Here is a 21,912-nt window from a genome sequence, read left to right as displayed (position 1 = left end):
CCCTGTTATCTGAATTCCTTCTCCTATGGAGTGTAGGTAAAAGTACCCTATGGGTAGATGTAAAGGCTTTGAGTGTCCAGAGCTGCTCCTCCTCAGACTAGCTGGAATTTCTGGCCCAGATTTCTACTCCAGCATCACTTACAACTTCACCTTAGCATATGTTAATACTTATGAGTATGTGGTATCACAGTCATGAGAGGTATCACACTGCCAGTGTGTGTTCACAGTGTGGATTCCAGGATAGCCCAACCCAGCCACCTGCTGCTGCTGATCCTGTTTAGCGTGTTAACTCCAACTCCTACAAAACCAGCAGAAAGACAAGACCCTAACTTGTTACAATTCAGTTCTATATTGCTGAGGCCGTTTCAGCTCACTGAAATGTTCATTCAGAGAAGTTTTCATTACTCTTTGGCTAATGTGGCAGTTAATGTCCTTGAGCTCTATGTTCTAGTGTCTATTTAAAAATGTGGAAAAAAAACTGGGTTGCCCTTATTTAGGATACAATCTCTGAGTCGATCATTTGAAAAATCTTCATTTGCAATTGTTCGGCTGGATAGTGAAACCATTTCCTGAATAACAGTGCTTGCCTTTCAGACTCCTCTCGATGTTAGGAAGGCTATATTAATTCTGGATCAGCGTTCTTTAATAAAACAGCACAGCAGTAAACACCAAAAGTAAGAGTTTCACACTTAAAGTACTACATATTACAAAAATGTAATGTTCCATCCATGTTTCTTGCTGTTTTATAGTTACCTGATAAACACTGGACTTCCAATCCCTTCTATGTCCTAAGCATTCATTACATTTACACATTTTACAGTTCTCTCATACTTTTGCAATACATTTTCCTGAATCAGCTGATGACATTTAATGGAATGTTTAAGACACAGTATAAAACCATAAATGCTTTTGCTTATTCTGGGGAAAAAAATGTGCATGTAGATTGGTTTTCAAATTAAAAACTATGTTGGTGTGCCCAGCATTTTTGCTTCTGCTATACATATTAAAATACAACTAAATGCCTCTTATGCAATACTGCAGCATAAGTACAAATAACCAGCGTTTGTACTTTACAAGCAGGCTATATGATTAAGGAGCTATTAATGAAGTGAAACAAAACCTCAGTGCTAGAATGTAATAGTCCATGAAATTCTTATGGGGAGAAAGAGAATCTGCAGTGAATAAATATTAACCTAAATGCTATAGAAAACATAAAGCAAACAAAAAAGATGCGTTTTAAAAGCCAAAATTTTGGTAAAAACTGCTGACTACTTAAGAAAAGTCTATTTGCATACCGCAGGGCTCCATCTGCTGTGGAAAATATAGGCTGCAAGAATGATTTAATATTTAATAGAAGTAGTGGCCGTTGTTAATTATAATTTGCACATTTACAAATCAGCACTGATAGCAATACAAATTATGAAATATAAGGGTGTTATGCTGGATACTGGGGAAAATAAGATGACAGACAAAGTTAATGGAGTATCCCTAACAACAGCTCTGTCAGAACACATCAGAGAACTAATCCAGTTACAAAGAGCCTGCAATGGAAAATCTATTTAAAATATTAAAATGCTGTTTGGTAAAAGCTTTTTCATAGTGCATTTTACTTAAACAGTTGCTTATTGCTCATGGGTCATTAGCTGTACACCCAGATGCATTCTGCAAACCGCCATTTGAAAGAACAGTAGAAATTATACAAGAAATATATTTCTGCAGCATTCTTCCTGAAATCTAGAATCAGTTTAGTGCAGATTACAGACAGAAAAATAGGATCAGTCACTTCTAAGATAGGTGCTGTTACAATAACTATTTATTTTCTTTCCTACAAAAAAAAAAAAAAAGAAAAGTAACATGCTATGGAGAACTTGACTCTTCCAAAAAATGTTCCAGCCCTGGAAGGCGCTCCATGTGGATTAAGACACCAATACGCAGAGAGACACATTCCAGCACCATAGGCCTGGTTCTACTTTAGCATTTGACATTACTTTGATTTCAACACTCGAGCTATAAACCGACTTATTTAGTAAAAGCAAAGAAATTACCATTGATTGTTTTCATTAATCTTCTGTTTCACCTCACTTTTCTCATCATCATGTAATATGGATTACAGATAGAAACCATTAAGGCATAAATGCTTTAATAGCAACTTTGCTCACTGAGTCATTCCTGCTGCTACTGATTTCTGTGTTTTAACATCAGGTAGGTGGTCTGTAATACAAACCACGAGGCGTCCCTAACTCCACTTAATTCAACAGACAGCTTAACATTTACGTCACCTGCTAGATGCAAGGCAAAAGCAGATACAAGGCAAAAGCCCGTAATATTCCCAGCACACAGTTCATTGTAATACATATAAGCCAATTGCGCTCCTGTTGTACAGACAAATCATATTTAGTCTGTGAAAAGAGACACAACTGCTATCTCCTTAAAGTCCAACAGCTTAAGAATTACATATTAGTCTGAAACTCTGTCCATGGGTCACCGCAGCCTGAGCTGGCAGTGATTTACAAGCTTACATGTTCTGCTGGAAAATGTCAAGAGTACCACAGTTTGGCTGCAGCTTCTTTTGCCCACGTGCATTGGATTTTCTTCCTACTTTGTGTCCACAAAAGGAAAGATGCAGAGGTAGGCAAGATTTCTCTTGCTAGATACAGATAGAAATGGCCTGGGGAACCAAAACTACGGTTACAGGGGCACAGTACTCCAGTTATGATACAACCATGAGCCTACAACAATCTTTCTGTCCCTTCTGTTGTTAGTATCGTTTGTTCTCTAAGCATTGGAGCTGCATTTAGTCTTCGCCTTGTTACTAACCCCACTAGCTGAATATGTAAACACAGGAAGTTAACATTTGTTTTGCTGGCATGCAATTAAAGATGCACTTAGATGTATTAACATCAGTCACACAGTGTCAGCACCCCTCCAAAAAATGCTATTTTGCGCATCAAATTAAAAACACTATTTCTATGTTAAGAACAGTACCCTCTGGTGCAGAATCAGTATCTGTCCATTTTCACCTCATCGCTTCCTTCCCTTAGTTGTGGGTTTCTGAAGTCATCCTCATGCATCCACGCCTGCAAAAAGACGAAAAATAGATTTTGCTATTTTTGACTCTGAGTCTCTCTTTATTGTGGTGCAATCAGAAAGGTGATTATAATACTATCAAAATTAATGCCAAACAATTGCATAATGTACTCATATTTGTTTTGTTTGTTGTTTGGTTTTTTTTAACCAATCCATTTCCTTGTGCTCTTTGGAGTCTGTACAGATCACCAGCTCTTTTACAAGATGTGTGACGATGGGGGAGAGAGAAGATCCAGAATTTTAGGTAGCCTGTTCTAGGGCAAGCTGCCAAGACATCATTTGACCACTGATGTCCTAGTCTATACTAGTTGAGGGGCAATCTCTGCTTTTTGTTAGGCAATAATTCTACTTCGCAAAGAAACGATGTTGCAAGACACAACACTGATTGCTGTAAGTTTCTCTCTTTTGCGAAACACAAAAATCTCTGATTAGCAGAACTAAGAAACGAAAAATAAAATTAAAATGGCTCAAGCAGAGAATGCAATTCCGTTTTATGGAAACCAGACCAAAATAACCTCACTTTCAGATATTTTTACATTCCTTTTGTGTTACAGCAGCAGTGCAAAGGGGACATAAAGACTATCTTAATACATGGCTGAAAACGTCCTTGTCATCAGAGGCTCCTCAGACCCCTACAATACCGAGATTGCCTGATCTCAGTGCATCAGTACTATGCAGAACAGACCAAAGAAACACAGCAATAACATGAAACATCTCTTTGGCATGGTTAGTGGAGCAGTCCTTCAGCAGCTGTTACTCAATTTGGTCCTGTTATCTCTATTTATATTAGAAAACATTTTATCCTTCAGCAGTCTCTAGGGTCAAGGCAGAAAAGTGCAGAAAAATCACCGATGTGCCCATTATTTTTCCATTTTGTCAACTGTTGATCTAGTAAGCATATGAAATTCCCACCTAAATCATATAGAAAAACCATTAATGGTTTAGTAAACCATTATTTCTTCATATATGCTGAGGAACAAAGCTGTGTAGAATATTCAGGGGGGGAAGGGAAAGCATAGAGAAACTAGAAAATCAAGCTTTGTACAGGTAACAAGCAGTAGCACAATCCCTCTGCCTTCATCCCGGCCTGTTGAGCCTGTGTCATTTTAACATCTACATGCTCACTTCTTATGCCATTGGTCGGATCAAACAGTCACACAAGTTGCCATTTCCAGAGACCAAATAATATCTAACTCCCTTTTACCCCTCAGAGATCTCTTTTGTAGTAATCATTTTCCCTCTGGGTCAAACATACACTTCTCAAAACACATTTAACAAATTTATGGGTGATACTCCCAAGTCAGCAACACATTTTGACACACTAGTCCATAATGAGTGTAAAGAACCTGCTCTATTTACCAGGCATTGTAATTTCTTGCTCAGAAAACATGAAAATAGAAATGCATATAGTAAATTTCCTTCCCCACTTGGTCTCTTGATAGCAGCACAAAAGGAATAAATGATTGCATGGATAGTGAAGATGATTCCTTTTGCATAATTATACTGTACTTGGCCAGGATAATGAAAGGTTCTGTGACACAGACAACACTATTCCTTAGTCCTGTAGATCAGACTTTCCTGAAAGGCACCAAAACCAATAGTTCCAGCAAATACATTTTGTTCTAAAGAGTAAGGAAAGTAGCCAGAACAGCGCTTTCTGAAGATCAACACAATCCTGTGAGATTACATGCACTCGGCTCCACTGAAATTCATAGCGATGTGGCATCCCACACAAATGGTATATATCGTCCTTGAGACTAATTTTATTGGAGATCCCTCCAAATCTGGAATGGTTTAGAGCTGGAGAAGTGCAAGGAGTGGCCGAAGACAAGCAGCTAATGAGGGAATTGAGCTTGAAGAGTAGCAGAAACGGGACTTGAATGTTCGATGTGAACGTATCCTGCAGGCCCCAGAGCAGTCAGGCTCGTGATTTAGCCAGCAGCCACTTCAGGATTGGATCTGAATGGTGTTCTAAAGGCAAAAAACCTCATGAGCCTCTCTTAATGCCAAGCTGTCCAGACCTGTGATAACTGTATTTCAGTGTCTCTTGGGTAGCAAATATTTTCTCTGGATGTCTTGCTTTTGAGTTTACACACAGAATCACAGAATGTCAGGGATTGGAAGGGACCTCAAAAGCTCATCCAGTGCAATCCCCCCGCCGGAGCAGGAACACCCAGGTGAGGTTACACAGGAAGGTGTCCAGGCAGGTTTCGAAATGTCTGCAGAGAAGGAGACTGCACAACCCCCCTGGGCAGCCTGTTCCAGTGTCTGGCACCCTCACTGAGAAGAAGTTCCTTCTCAAATTTAAGTGGAACCTTTTGTGTTCCAGTTTGTACCCATTACCCCTTGTCCTACCATTGGTCATCACTGAGAAGAGCCTGGCTCCATCCTTGTGACACTCACTCTTTATATATCTGTAAACATTAATTTACCATTATCATATTTTTGATCTTTGCAAAAGAAACCAACATGAAATTTCAAGCTATGATACAACATACTTTAAGATACTATGGAAAAATAAAGTCACATTAATTATGTTCATAGGTTGTTTTGAACTTGCAATATGTGCAGGAACAGCTAACTCAGGCTCTTTATTTCACTGCGGTTTACCAAGGAGTGAGACACAAGGGACAGAAGCGACTCTTCCATTCAGGAAATACAAAGTTAAACCCACAACTTTTAGGGTGTCCTGTATCACGCAAGATTACAAACACAGACGAAACAGCATGTCATCCACTGCACCCTGTATCCAAAATGTCCTTGCTCTTAGAATATATACAATATTCTCATTTATTTAAACAAAAAGTTCTGAATAACAGAGAAATGCTAAAAAAAAAAAAAAAAGTAATCCGTCATGTAAGAGCTCAGTGCTGCCATATAACTCATCGAATAATCAGCTTTGATTGTCTTTCAGGAAAGTGAAATGAAAGCCATTAACATTTTATACAGTAACAGTAGTAGAGAGTAACAGTACTGAATAACTGTTAATTGAAATCAAATCTGTAACTGAGATGAACTCTGAACACCTACCACCCTCTGGGTGTGAGTCAGCTGAAAGAAATGGAATTGTTAAAGCCTACCAACCAACATGTAATAAAAAAATCCTAATCCCTCCAATTTCTGACTAAAATGACCCAAAGCTCATTTTCAGTATTTAAGTAAGTATGTATGCTCCTCTTTTGTTCACCTAGTTATTTATAGATTTGCTTACATTCTGTTAAAATTGCAAACAAAAAAAAATGGCTGCATGCATAAAAGCACAGTCTTAAGTGCCTGGGTTAGAAGCATTCTGCTGGCTCAAATGAAATCCCAAAGCACAGCAGACCTGCCCATCGCAATCCGTGTTCCCAGAGGTACTGCTACCCCAATTAGCAATCGCTACATCTATTATATGGCACGTTCATCAGCAGTTTACCTCGGATGATGCCACATAATGACCCAGTGAGGTTGCCACCCCAGTGTCCAGGCCAGAGCCCAGAGGCAAACGCGAGTGGTGACCACAGCTACCACCAGTTGTACCAGCGAGTCCCAGGGAAATACAGAACCCTTACAGGATCAGCCAACAGCTACAAACTCAACAAATCACCTCCAAATTGATGCCCTGCTTGATAAAGGCCAAGATCAACACTGATCCCATCTAATACACCACCTAATAATGATGTCTTTCCTAGAATTGCCTTTTTCTTTCTGTGGTTTACTTTATTAACAGAGGAACTGTATTTGTTCCAGAGCATAAATAGAAGTCAAGTGTTCTAGCTTACTGAGAGAAAATTTCCCAATGACTTTTGGACGTATAACTAAAGAGTTCAACAATTCTCTTTTTCTGGTGTTTTCCTTTTAGCTAGCGCCGTATCTATTTCCAGAATTAGCAGGGACTAGTTTGAATCAAAACTATGTTGTTTTGTCTTTTGCTAAGTTCTCTTCTAACTTGGAATAATTGTGTAAACAAAGTTACCTGACAGATAATGTCTTAACTAGGCACAAATGTATGTGGGCGAGGAAAATGCAGCAAAAAGGAAGTTATCCAACTGGAAAAAAAAATCAGAATAGACAACATCATAAAAATAAAAGTATGGCTGCCAAAAGTGACACTTTCTTATTGTGAGTTTCTCTATACGCGTGTTGATACCTCCACCTCTCATACTGACACTCCTGCACCGTTAACTCCAGCCCTGACATTCATCCCTGTTGTTTACTCGTGGCATCCTTCACTTTCTAATGGGTCCTTTCTCTTTATTTGGATCAACATAAAAGCATCCTTTCAAATTTGTTTCTAAAGAGGAAAACAATTTCCCGCAACTGAATCACTTAAACATCTAATATAGGTGCCTAGACTCGTGCTTTAGGCTTTTTATTTTCTCGGGGAATGTTCAGGGGCACAAAAGAGCTCTGAATAATCTCCTTGAAGTTCCGCTTAAATGTCATTATGCCCATAAGTCAGTCACTTACACCACACACCTATGGTCAGACCCCTAAACTTATTTTGAAAAGATGGGGTGAGATTTTCAACAGCATTGACCTAACTTTACTGCAATTTAAGGCATAGGAATTTTACCATTAACTTAAATGCAACCATTTAAGGCAATGCTAAGTGCTTCTGAAAATCCCATCTGTAATCTCCTTTTAAATTGATGGTTAGGAAAACTGGACCAAAAAACAAGCAGCTTTACAATCATTGCTTATTTTAAAATCTATACATCAGCAATGTGTGAACATGATATAGTCTGTGCACATATAAGAATAAATGCATGCATACATATAAATGAACTGAATTTCTGTGTTGACAGATTATTTGCCAAGTTAAAGCCAAATGTGATTTGAAATTACCATGCTATTACACTGAAAAAAGAGGATTTATAATGGAAATACTAAAAGAACCTCTGTAATAGTGATCCTACTAGGCACTGCTATAACAACATATATTTCACTCTTTTCAGTTAGTGCTGTTTTTCTCCTTTCTGTGGCTGTTTGAGAACAGTAAGTGAAATGTTAATTTTTTTAAGTCAGAACCATCTAGCTAAACCATCCAAATCGTTTTTGTATACAGAGATTTTATTTCTAATCTTTCTCTGCAAGCTGCTTTGTTAAATCCTAATGACAACTTTTATGCATAATGCATAAAATAAACTTTACCAATATTTAACACACTTTTATAAACATGTAAAGCCCTTCCGTAAGTGAGATGACACACTGCAGGGCACGTAGTTGCAGTACATGGGGAAACCACACCTCCTGCATGACTGAAGGCATCTGCTTCGTGCCATTAATTTCTCAACATCCAACACATGTAGTTATCTTAGAATAGCGGTGCAGCATATTACCTACCTTATTTTTATTAATAGGCAAGTATATTTTATTGCATGTATAATAGGCATGATGTTCAAATTTACAATCTTTTTTCTTTTATTCTAGGAATGTTTATATTTCCTAAAGGAATGGGCAGAGGAAGATAGCTTCTTACTTTATCAAAACATTTTATATTAGCAACTAAATACCTATAAAAATCTATGCTAACAAGGAATCACTCAAAAATGGATGCTATAAATCTTCCTTATGCAAGAGGCAAAGAAATCAGAATAATAACAATGTATCACTAGCCTATGTCACTGAAATGATTTGTTTTACTCCTTTAATCTTTACCATATCTAAACTGACTATAATAAATGAATAATTACTCTGAATACAGTGGAGTTAATTGAAAATCTGCTTGAAGTATAAAACCAAGAAATCATAACAACAAATACAAGGTTTAGCCAGTGTTTAGGAACTTGTCTTTGTCAATAATTTTTAAGGTTCAGTGTAAATGATACTGTTTACCATTGTACATCATCTAACATTACTCCAGAAAGTCATGAATTATTTCAGACTTCCTATGAATATTAATAGTCTTTAGAGTCATGGTATTTCATCAGCATACACCCAAGTATTAAAGTCTTATGGGGTTTGACTTTTCAAAATGAAACCAATTTAATTCAAGTTTGTTTTATTCTCAAACCCTGCTTTCTAAGTCCAGAGAGGGTGTACACTTTCATGCGTGTGAAGCTCAGGCTTTCCTCGAATGTAAAAGGTTTGCCACCTACCACAGGGCCAGCCTGGTTCTCAGAGCGCCCATCTGGACGCGCACCTCCCGTTGTGTGCCCAGAACAACCGGAATCCCGAGAGAAGCCTGCGTTAGCACCGGGACTGGCAAAATGTTGTTATTGCTTCCCGCTCAAAAAAAACCAAACGCAGTCCTCCCTTGGCAACTGGACACTTGAGTATTCATCAAAAGGGGAAAAACAAAAATTGTCTGAATGAAGGCCACTGCTAAAAGATAAACTGTTCATTTTATCGGCCAACAGACATTTTCCGCTTGATGCTCTTTTAAAAACTCTAAGTCCAGAATCTGCAATGAAGCTGGGCAGCATGGATTTCTCTTTCTTGAAAACACTCAGTAATAAAGGCTTACAAGAGAGTGAGTGCACTAACCCAGTTCTGTCTCCATTGAACCTGACCCGCAGATTGCTTGTTTCACCCCTACAAGTGTTCCCATAAATTTGACCAGGGCTGAGGTTAAAAAGAAACATGATACATAAAGTAGCTTCCACACAGAATACACAACAAGAAGGAAAGCTTCCTCTCTTTTCCCATACACATCCTTGTGCAGCACTGCTGTATTACTTTATTCATAACGCAAACCAAAAGCACCAGATTTGAAATTAGGTTACCACAGTAGAGGGCAATACTGCTCTCATGCAATCACATACGGCTTTAGCAAACTGCAGCATATATACAATTACTGTACAGGAAAGTCAGCGTTGGCTATAAAACAGGTTCTCTATAATCAATAACTCCACTCAGGTAAAAGGAAAGATCATGCTTTAAGTGTTGCTATTATACCACTGTCGACTCCTACTGCAAACTCACTATTTACATAGTACTGCAAACGATATAAATATATATTTACTGTGTAGCTTATAACCAGCTTGCACTAAAGGCATAGGTAACATTCCATTATTTAACTCTCAGTTAAAATAACGAGTATCAGACACGGCAGTGCCAAAAGTTCCTGCTGACAGTCATTGCATGCAGATGCTGTTGTTCCCTTTGTAAAGGTTTTTCCCTTCTACTGGTCATATTTTCACCATCTCCCTCATGGCAGATTCACAGTTTTCAAGAATAACGATTCCTGCTTCCGAGTATATTTGCAGACAGGAAATATCTGTTATTGTATAACAGATGCCTGGCAAATCTGCATAAAGCTTCTTTGGAAAATACAGATTTTAAGACATTTTAAATAGTCAGAATGTCCATCCTGGAGAAAGAACCAGTGGAGTGTGTATGAACTCAGCCTTAGCAGACCAAACCAAACTAAATCCTGCATGCTACAAATATTGTCGGTCCTATCCTTGTAGCTGAACTGGGAAGGGGGGTGGCTGAGGCACCAAGGTCACCTTATTTCATTAGCCAGGGCAAGATTTTTCCTCATTAAGGCAAAATCCAGCAGCTGGGTGCAGCCCTCTGAAACAACTTGCACTCAACCACACAGTGACAGACAGTGAGACATGGTGAGAAACACTCTGCTAAACACTTGCTGGTGGTAGGAGCAGGAAGAAATTCAAGATTCCTGGGTCCACACCCAGGTTTCTGGAGGAAGTTATAGCCTCTCACAGTAAGATTACCTTTTTTTCTTTTGCCTCCAAACACATTCTGCTCCTTGTTGCTCTGACATGTCTTTGCTACTCTAATATCCATTGTCTCCAACTCAAATCTCTTGTTCCCACTACAGCAGCTTTCTGCTTTTCCCTCCCCGCTCTACTTGTCATGCTCCCTTTTCTGAGACCAGCAGATTCTTCTACATTTCCCAGTGTTCTGCTGGATTGCCCCAACAGAAAGTTTCCTTGCCCAACATCACAGTTGTACCTGGAGGTGTGGAGACAACCCTGCTCAGCATCCCGCCAGGCGTAGCACACAGCATGTTCAGCATGGGTGAATTCTTGAAGGAATGTAAATAGAAAACTACTCAGCCTGTGGAAGCAACAGTTTTTCTGATACATGTAATAGGAACATACTTAGGATAAATGTTCACACCAGCACAATGCTGCCAAATTTCAACACCATGGCAGAAAAAGAGCTTTTCAAGAAGCAACAGTATTCTTCAGGCAGACTGAGAAATTGTCTTCTGATGTCTAGGAATGTACACCTCCTCCTCTGTCATGAGAATAAATGCAGCGCTACCATTCTGGTGTAAAAGAGGTGTAAGCAGAAGTAAAATCTATTCTCCTGAGTTTAGTTTTCTTGGCAAAGCATAGCATGCCATCAAGAGATATCATCTTATTCTATTACAAGAATTGGTAAGGCCTATTAGCAGTCTGTGGAAATGATGCCTAGTAAAAAGTCTTCATAAAATAAGGAATTCTCTTGATTAAATTGTTATTGCATGAGTGGATATACAGTAAATGTTCACCTCATTGTACATGAGAAAGTCATATATATAGGACAAGACATGCCTTTTAGAAACCAAGCCTTAAATTAGTAAAGAAGGAGAAGATCCTTCTTCTGAAATAATTTTACTTTTTCACAAGGAAGCAGAAATATATCTATCAGAAGAATGATTATAACAAAGCAGCTGGAACATTGGAACCTCTGTAATATATTGCACATTTTAATCATGTTTGATACAACACTCTTTATATGGATATCAATTACACTAATGACTCTTACATAATACCCCTGGGTGCCTAAGGGATGTGTATTGTCACCTCCCTTTTGTCATAAAAATAGAGAGCAGTTCTCTATACACACTGAAGTAGTTTCTTTCATTTTTATATAATGAATGAGTAACACTGTAAAAAAAGACATTTTATCCCATATTAGTTTAGCAAACAGAAGAGATTTCACATATGACAGTGCTAAATATACTCTTAAGCTGCTAATAAAGACAAAGCCTGAGGGGAAAAATTCTAATGATGAGCAATGCCAGAAGTTTTTATTTCTGGATCTAAAGTAAAAATGTTTCACTTAGGTATAGTTTTAGAAGCATCATAGAAGAAACCAGGATTTCCAATAATTTTTATCTCTAATAAAATCACTTGAATTAATTTGAGCATCATTATAGCACTGAGAAAATGCTTTAAAAGGTACTGTTATTTGCCTAACTTGCCTGTGTGCATTTTATTGAGCAGTGAAAACTGAGGTTTCATCTGTAAATGATCTGCGCTTTCCCGAGCAATTGCCTAGAAAACACTATGGGCTCAGTGGCAGCCTGTACACAGCTGGCAGGACACAAGACTTTTTCCTTATTCCCAGGAAAAGAATCAGAGAATCAGATAAAAACGGGAAACCGGTTTCATCATGGATCTGATGAGTTTTAAAACATGCACTTCAGAATTTAATCTCTCTGAGCTGGTACTACCTTAAACACTTGCAAAAATAAAGTATCCCCTGCCTAAAGGTTTTCCTAATGCTTTTGTGGGAACACCAATGGGCAATGACAAAGGTGCTGTTAAAGTACAGCCGCTGTCTACCATCTTGAACAAGACAGTCTCATTATTTTCCTGTACTTGTGTCAGCCTGTACCCATCTGGGATATCTTGGCTCATGCATAGGATTGTAAATTCTTTAGGCCAGGGACTGTCCTTGGTAGCTTATACAAAATATATGAAATGGCATCTATGACCTGGTGGAGTACAGAAGGACTAATAAAGACTGAAAGGATACAATGTGATTAATATTCCCATTTCCTTGTCCTGAATTACTTGTAATTCTTAAGGTCGAGTTATGCAGAAATGTAGACAAAGAAGTGCGGCCCCACTAATACAGTGGTCTGCCCTGGCTAATTTATCACAGTGTGTTTTCCTCATCAGATCTTTGGCTTCTTTGGTAACCTAAATAATAGCATGTAAATTAAATGTAACCCAACTTCTTCCTTAATTTTGGCTGCTTATGAGATTTTCATACATTTTTCTCTATCCCAAAGTTCAAAGCCTTCTAATGTATTTCTCAGTGCTAATTAAATCCTGATAATACAGTAAGTTGGCAGGAATTCCACGGCATTTGCACAAAGGGGAGCCTTGTAACAGGACAGCTCTCCAGAATCCTCCATCGCTATGCGGTGCCCTGGAACTTGCTGTTCTCCTGCAGCCCTTCCATTTGGGAGAGGTTTTTTGAATCATCCATAAAAAATAAGGGAATCCACAAGACCCTGAATATGGCAATGCAATTTGTATTCATGCATGTTCTCTCAATCTCAGTTTTGACCTTCTGAGATAATATATAAAAATACATGTTGGATAGTTTCAGATGGTTTTTTCATTTGTAATTATTTAACATTGATTTTGATTCAGCCATGAAAGCTGATCTGTCTTTCCCACTTTGAACAAAAAGGTAAAACTTCCAGGATATTTAAATATTAAAAAGTAGCAATTGCATATGCATAGCAAGTAACTACCTCTCCAAGATACTTCAGAAAATTGTATTTAGTGGAGTACTTGTGATAAATTATGTATTTATTGTAACAGGGTCAGAATCTGTTACAATTTACTGTACTTGGTCAAAAATTCACTTTTATAAAAAGTACTTCAGTGTCTCTGTGTACACTTAAATGAGAACTTGGATGTGCCCACCACATTGATTTTCACGGAAGGCAAGTTAAACATCTGAGATCAAATTTTGCTGTGACTTACAGGGGTATAAAAAACCTAAGCGTAGTAACTCTAGCAATTTTCATATATGTAGCTTTCCTTACAGATAAAAATATTTTAAAATAATTTGGAAGATAGCATATATTTTTCAAGAACAGGTCATGCGCTCTGTACATTGTGCTGCTGTTGTGCTAATGAGTAATGCAGGAGAATGGCTTTTAACAGAGCGACTGGATGAAAAGCAAATGGCAATAAGTGAAATACTGAGTTTGAATCTTAATACAAAGCTGAATTTTAAAAATTCTGATATTCATGTGCCTGTACATATATTATGTGAATATAAAATCAGTTCTCAAAGTTAATTCTTTAATTATTATATAGTTGCTACTTTTTTTAGTTTGTCCTCCTGTCACTGGTACTTGTTACCAGAATTCTTTACATTACGGTTTTCTGGAGGTGTCCACAATAAATTCTCATAATGCCACTGTTATAGGAAGCTTTAGAAATGGAATAGAGAAGTTCTTAACCCACAGAACTATCCTTTCTTTGTCACTGTGTATTCTGCCTAGGTATTGCATAGTTACAAACTTCTGCAAAAAGAAAGGGTTTTCCTGTCTCTGTTGAGCAGTCAGCAATCACAGAACGCCAAAACGTTACCTGGAAAGCAACATCACTAGCAACCTATGGCTGGATCTATGTATGCCCAGCCAAAGAAACCAAACAACTGCCCAGAATATATTGGAAACCCCAAAGACAGCCAGCCTTTCTGGGTGGGTGCTTGAGAGCTAAAGATGCCTTGGACCGCTTTCTGGTACCCACCTCACCTAGTTCATAGCTTAAGCAGATCATGCCAGCAAAGCAGGCTCTTCCAACTGTGTGCTTACTTAGCCCTAAAGCTTATCACATTTCAAGAACAAAAGTTCAGGTTTTGAAATCTTGTCAGGGCCCAGGACAGTTGTGTTTGAGGTCCATGTAACTGTAGAATTGTGCTTCTCTTTTTCCATCAAGAATATATTTAAAAGTTGCTGCTGTCTATGACTGCTACCTATGCAATGCATTGAATGAGACAGAAGTCAGTAGAAAACCATCGCAGGTGATCATGTAGTTAAAGGGTCTGCCACAGTGAGTATGCATACAGAGACACAATTTAAGTATCACAAGCGACCTACGTTCCGACACTTCCTAATTTATGAATACTTGCCTGCAGCCTCGGCACTGCAGTGTGACCACACTGCTTTCACATTGCAGAGGTTACAGAGTCTGTAAGAGCAGTGATTGCAGTGCTGTGTAGATGCTCATGAGAGCTTAAATTAGCTGCCTCCGATCTCAGCTGCTGTCTTGCTCTAGCACTTTGAAAGTGACTGCCTGCTGCAAAATCTTCATGACAGGTAGGGTTAATTGGCCCACATTAAGGCTCATGCTGCTATGGCAAGACAGCAACAGTACCTGGTTTAAAGTTAGCTTCCATCTCTTGATCTCATACGGCTGTCATTGCTCTGTTGACCAGTCATTAGTGTGCAACTGTAATCCAGAAATACACATTTTAATATAGCTCTTCTCATGAAAATTAAGTTACAAAATATTTTAAACTCACTTAAGTACATAACAAGTCCACATTTCCTCATCACCACATTCTCTCACAGACAATGCGGAACAGTTGTGCATCAAAAACCAGCTTTATGCACCTATAAAATAACATTAAAATACAGAAATTCCTTCCCTAAGGGAATTTATCTAATTTCTACTTCAGAAGCCTTCATCGCAGAAAGACTACATCCACTTCACAACAGCTGAAAAGAACAGTGAAGAAAAATAGATTGCCTCTGTGTACAAACCGTGAGCTCAAGGAAAAGCCCCTTTTATTCTGCTTTTGTTCTAGATCATATTTTCTTCAGCTACGTTATCTTCTATATTAGACAATGTTTTCTGGTGGGGCTTTTTTGGCTAATGAGAGCACCGCTATACATGAAGTAAAACAATGTATAAAACACTGAGTATATAAGCAATAACACACTGGAACAGGTACAAGATACTACAGTGCAACGTTTTAAATACTGTGTGTATAAATACGTTTGAAAAACGTGTGTGTACACATGTGTTTGCACTGAAGTATCTTTCCTGAGAAAGGACAGAAGGGCTAGCTAGTACAAATAATTTATTTTTACAATATACAGATGGAGATGAAGAATTTTCTCAAAGGGAAGAAAAATACAAAATTCCAAAGCATTTCATTTTCTCCGTAGACTGCTAGGAACTTCCTTTTACTATTCTGGGGGCCAAGTACCTTCCTGGAGATATAGCCCTACCTACTCAGAGCAAATGAAGTTTAATTTTTGTAAGGACATGCAGTTCAGGAAAACATTAAAGGAAGAACTGAGTTTTCATTAGTTAGGATTTTCTTAATTAGAATTTATTGTGTAGCTGATTTTGGTAAGTTCTATCTCATCCCCAGTCTTCTGTTGGTATGTGAAACTGGAGGGAATCAATTTCTGTTCCTTTAAAGGGTCTGTATTGAATGAATTTGGCCACATTTTCGTGTTTACCCATGTTTCACATATACCCAGGTAGCACTGATGATATCACAGAAGAAACACTGACTTTATGGTATTGCTCTCACTTCACACTAAAATGCAGTAGAACTTGCATGCTACATGTGTACTTCGGATTCCTTAGTTGTTTGATCACATTGATGAAGGGATATGCAATCAATCTCCCACTAAGACAGTGAGTAGTATTGGCCATAGCTCATAACTCCATCAAAGGATTTGGCATTTCAATCGATGGGAAATGATGTGTGATCATTCTAATTTATTATACATCATTTCCCATCAATCGGTGTGCTGAAGCCTTGACATAATAAGTAGTTGCAGACACTGTCAATCATTCTTGGTCAAATACCTCTGAATGCCACCATTTGGTACACCTTCAGCTATTCCTCCAAACCACAAATATTCACCCAAACCATTCAGCAATGAGGCTGTAACTAAGGATACATTAAAAGACACACAAAAGTACCTAGGAGGATCTCAAAAGCTTCAAGAACACATGGAACTGAAGAGGCCTATACTGAAAGTGCACTTCTTAAAAAATGCATAAAGACTGTGAAACCAAATCTCCAGTGCAACAGTGAGTCTAGCTAGGGAAAGACTGAAGAAGGGCAAGCTTCAGTACTGCACTGGATTTTAGAGGGATCAACTTCTATACTGCCCACCTTATTGTAACAAGGATCTAAAATCATCTGTGTTTAATCCAGTCACTGCATATGGAATACACTACCAACAAATACAGATAAAGGATTTGTGGTAGAAAAAAAACCCAATGAAATGTCACCAAAAACAGCATAAGGAGAACTTTCACACTCAAAAAATTAACTAACTCCTCTTGAAAGTCAGCCATCGTCTTCTTTAAGATAGCAAGCACTGCCGTGATACATTCAGATGTCAGACTAGAGAACCCAGCAGATCAGCTCTGGTGCCACTTGTAGCCATTCCTCTACACTTTCCTGTTTCTCTCCCTACAAGAGAACTTGTACTATTTCTCTAATACTCATCATTTTCTCCATCTCTTTCTTCAAGATATAGTTTTGTCTTCTTGAGTGACAAATGTAAAAGCTATTGTATTGAGTTCCATACAGCAATATCTCATTATTGGTAAGCTGGTTAGACACAGTTTGTATGAAACTGCTACATAAAAACAATGCACTGAATCATCTCTCTCTCTGTCCATCTATACTTCCTATACTCTTCATTAGGGTTGTCAGCCTAAAATAATGCAATACTGGACAGTTTAATGTGGCCCCTAGATTGAGAGGTTTATTTATCCCCTTACCATGAAATATTCTGCTTTTCCTTTCAAGTTCCATTCTCCCAGTTGCTGTACAGTTCCAGTCCTCTTACCAGCCTTCAGCCTCATCTTCCCTGACAATGGCAGCTCCCTGAGCAGGCAATCTGTACCCTCTACTGGATCTTAAAAATTAAAAACATTAATCAATAAGGTCAAGCTAAGTTGTTTTTTGTTTCTTTGTTTGTTTTTAAATATGCACATTTTTGCCATCCCCCCCTTTTTTTTTTTTTGGTGTGTGTGAATTGGTGGTGGTTTGGTGTCAGAACTGTTTCCAAGAGAGGCAACAGACTTGGACTTCGCCAAGTGAGCTCACACTCCAGGAGCGGCCACCAGCCCATCTACTCGGAGCCCATGTACTCACTGGTAGTTCTGAACTTGCAAACACCAGGAATCAGCTTGGAAAACTCATTTTAAGAGTTCTAGCACCTTCTCTTCCAAATAGGGAACATAAATGTTACTATACCTAATCAACATATACAGAGTGACATCTGAAATTAGAAATTCAAATACATGCAACAATCTGCTTGCCAACAATCTCCAGACCAAAAATTATTCAGACAAAGTATTTGGTGAATAATTTTGAATAGCAAATTCATTTGAGAGAAGCAAAAGCAGCTCACAGACAATTCGCAAATGAAAAAAAAAAAAGAAGTTATATGTGTTAAATCATTTATTATGAACTATTTTTCATCTCTGTTCTGTTGTTTTTCCATTCCAGGCAAAGACAGCTTCAGAAAGAAGGGGACAATAAGGCAAAACTAAAAAAAGCCAACCCTTTCTTTGCTTGGCATCTTCAGGTAATTCTTGAGTAATTATCTATTTATTAAGAAGGAAAGAAGTTAAATGTTGACCCACTCAAGAAGAAAAAAGTCTACCCTAGTGAAAAGATCGCAAAGTTCTAGCCTGATAATATTGGAAATTAGACTTCGAGTCCTCCCAAAAACAGGGCTCATAATTAACAGACTTTTAACTATAGCTGCATTGCCAGGTGCAAATTTAATAAAAGATTATAAATGATAGATGAACTGTATTTCCAGCAGCTGTTTGTAATCCCAAGCAAAAATCTTCATTAAGATAGTGTTAACATTGTAAACGGTTATCTATTAATTTAAAGTACTGTGAAACATCAAACATTATTCATTTAGACACTGCAGTGAAAACCAAGCTAAGAAACTACGCTGTAAATACAGTTTTGAAACACAGAATTTTAACTGAGATAATCTAAAGTTACAGATTGAACAGATTGCCCTGGCAATCGGCTGAGCTCCCTGGGAGCACAGCTAAGTGCTACCTACACCCAGCAGTAAGGGTGTTGGTAACCTGGCATTCAAGCCTGACTCATTTTGTTAGATCCAGCGACACACCAGGAAGATGTCAGCTCCGGCATCGGCTTTGCTAGAGCTCTTGATCTGGGGAAACATCCAAGCTCAGTAGGGTAGAGTACTAAGCATAACCAGCCCTGCTGATACGCTCCAAAAGGTAAATAAAAAATTTAATTTTCTTATATTAGCCCCTTTTATACAATTTTAAGGTAAACAGGATGTGTAGAGAATATACCTAATATACCCAAATATACACCTAATATACCCAAAGTTCCCTCATGAGCAGAGAAGTAGAGAAGCGTGAACTGTGATCTGAAGGAGGTTCCCTTCTGGTTCCCTTCCCGACCCTGTGTTTGGGAGTCCCCTCCAGTAGCAGCACATGGGGCTCTCCTGCTCCCCTACAGCCTCCACCCTTTTCATACAGCTACAGCCTCAGCAACACAAACAACGGAACATCTCCTTTGAGCTCCAAAATCTACCCCGTACTGAGTTATGACAGACAAGCATTCACTGTTATACTTTGTGGCAAGGGTTTTTACACTATTCAATCAAGAAATACAGCACACAGGAACACCTTCACCACAGCCGGACCTGCTCATCAAATTAAAAAAATAAGGTCATCTATGTATCACTTTTATTCAATGTATTCTGTGCATGTATTATTTCACGCTTGAATTTTAATACATTTGTAACATTAAAAAAAAAAAGCACCAAACTGCAAGAAAAAGTCTAGATTTAGAAGATCCACTAGGTACAATAATATACATAGTATCATGGATGCTTAGCAATGACAATTACTTATATGTGTAGAAACTCCTAGATAAAGCTACTGTAAATATTTATCTCCAGAAGGGCCTTGTTCTTCAAACCCCTTTCCCTTCATTCCTCACTTCTTTATACTTAACAACGTATGGACCAGCTTCTAATGACACTGAAATCATGACCATTAGCATTTCTAAAGATGTGAGCTGCTCTCAACAGCTGCACTTAGTTTCCAACTAGAACAGAGCTGATACTTCTAAAGAAAGTACCATCCCTCTTAGTTAAGTTTCTTTCCCTCCCTTCCTCCTACTCGAAGGTTTAAACCCCTTTTGGCTCCTTCTTCAGCAACAGGAAGTGAAATTCTGTTTGATCATTTGCATGGTAAATACATGGCTAAAAAGAGATAGAAAAACTAGTGTGTTGCGTAAAAAGAGCAATAAGCCACTATAATAACTATCTGCATCAGACAACTGCACTGTGTCCTTGGATCTCAGTCTCTCTTTACATAACTTCGTTAATGCACTATATCAGAAATAGTCCATAGTTAACCTGAACATTTTCTCTTTCTTTACATACTGTACACACACCTTACAAGGATTCCTTTTCATGGGTACAGAGAGAAAAATGTACTGCATAGAAATATATTTTCCTGAGTGTTTTGTGGCCCAAATAAAATTGTCATTTCTCACTTGCCTGAAAAATAATCCACTGCCATTTTGGGAGAAAATGCCAATAGAGTCAATGTGGTGTGCAACTCAATTCTTCCCTCTTGAGTTAAAGCACTGACAAGTACAATGTCTGCAGGGAACAAAATCTTGATGGGAATTACACCAGTAAAAATCCAGTACAACTCCTACGATTTCATCAAATTATTTCCCCCTATATTTGATCTGTGTAAAGAACAGAACAATTTGGTTCAATGCAGACAAATAAACAGGGGAATTTAGGGGAAAAATCAGTAATAAAGTACAGGAGATGCTCAGATTATACCATATGATGCAGATAAAATAATTTTAATTCAAGCAGAATTGTATGCTTAGGTAAGCTTTCAATGGACATACTCTTTATGAGCTATGCACCCAAATCAGCTAAATGAGCAACCAGTAAAGTGTTCCTGAAGTTTTCTCCCTATTGAATTCTGGAAAACAAATCATAACTGCAAAAAAAATGAGATAAAAAATAAAATTAAAATATTAATAATTTTTGACAGGCCTTGCATGGCCTGCACCATTAGACATTGAAAACATTCTTAAAATTAATAACAAGTCTCATAAGTAAAAAGTAAAGAAGAAGCATAAATAATGGCTCCACCATTGTAATTTTTAATGTATAATCAACAAATATGACGTGCCAAATTGATGTGCTTTACCTAATAACTGTCTCCATGTTATGTAATTTTCAATTTTAAAATAGCAGGACTTTAACCCCTAGCATCAACCCTTGGGTAGTGGTACAATATCCAACAAATGCAAACCATGTGCTCCTCTTTCAAATACAGCTTGTTTTCCTGACATGCTGATTTTTTTAAACTTATTTGTTATGCTGCTTTTTCCCCCCAGATAACAAACCTGCAGTCTGTAAGTGCATGTGTGTACCACACGAGGAGGCTGGCATAAGCAAGCAGCAGTCATTTTGACATGACAGATTAGAATGGCACAGAAGGAGCAATTTTGGTGCTTCAAGTTAATAATAGGAGAGATTTGCCCCCTATGATATATTATGCTAAAAACCCACTTTATAGCCACATTCCAATCAGGTTCTTATTTAGATCAGAGAGATTAACAACTCTGAAAAAGTCATTCCAAACTATGAGACACCCATTTGCAAAATACACGTATAAATTTGTAATACATTCATAAGATTGGTTAAGGCATCAGAGTATATTGCTATGCCTTCCATACAATTTTTTACTTACCAATAAAACACATGCATTTTAGCTCTAACAGAATCAGTTAAGGGGACAACGAACCTTAGAAACAAAACTACCATATTCAAATATTCAGCCCATTCCACTTATAACTCAAGTTTTCAAAAGCGAGGAAATTGAGTTAAGACATATGCTCCCCTTAGCTCCGTGTTCTGTGATTTCCTGTAGATGCAACAGTTAAAAGAAAGCATTAATCTCTACCCTGATGTCTGCTTTGCTTCTACAATGCCCTTTTCTTCACTTTTATGCACCCTTTATGTTATTTCACCCTTGGAGAAGGGAAAGTGCATTTGGTAAATAACTTTGAAAAGTGTTGCCTGTTCTGGAGAAGACATAGAAATCTGCTTTA

General features: G+C 38.0%; 1 protein-coding gene across 50 annotated transcripts in view; it reads right to left on the bottom strand.

Annotated features, from left to right (window-relative positions):
- LOC135580042 (uncharacterized) overlaps window positions 1-21,912 on the bottom strand; it is a 494,152-nt gene that overhangs the window by 356,743 nt on the left and 115,497 nt on the right. For 39 of the 50 annotated variants that reach the window (XM_065071198.1, XM_065071196.1, XM_065071203.1 and 36 more), the window contains exon 5: window positions 3,021-3,077. The exons of 9 other annotated variants lie outside the window; for them this stretch is intronic. In XM_065071198.1, coding sequence (XP_064927270.1) covers window positions 3,021-3,077 — 57 coding nt within the window. Of the gene's footprint in view, window positions 1-2,985; window positions 3,078-21,912 lie in introns of all 50 variants that reach the window. 2 more of the 50 variants (XM_065071243.1, XM_065071244.1) reach the window with 1 other exon arrangement.

Source organism: Columba livia, chromosome 8 (assembly GCF_036013475.1).
Source record: "Columba livia isolate bColLiv1 breed racing homer chromosome 8, bColLiv1.pat.W.v2, whole genome shotgun sequence".
Lineage (NCBI taxonomy): Eukaryota > Metazoa > Chordata > Aves > Columbiformes > Columbidae > Columba > Columba livia.
This window is presented reverse-complemented; position numbering and strand designations above follow the sequence as displayed.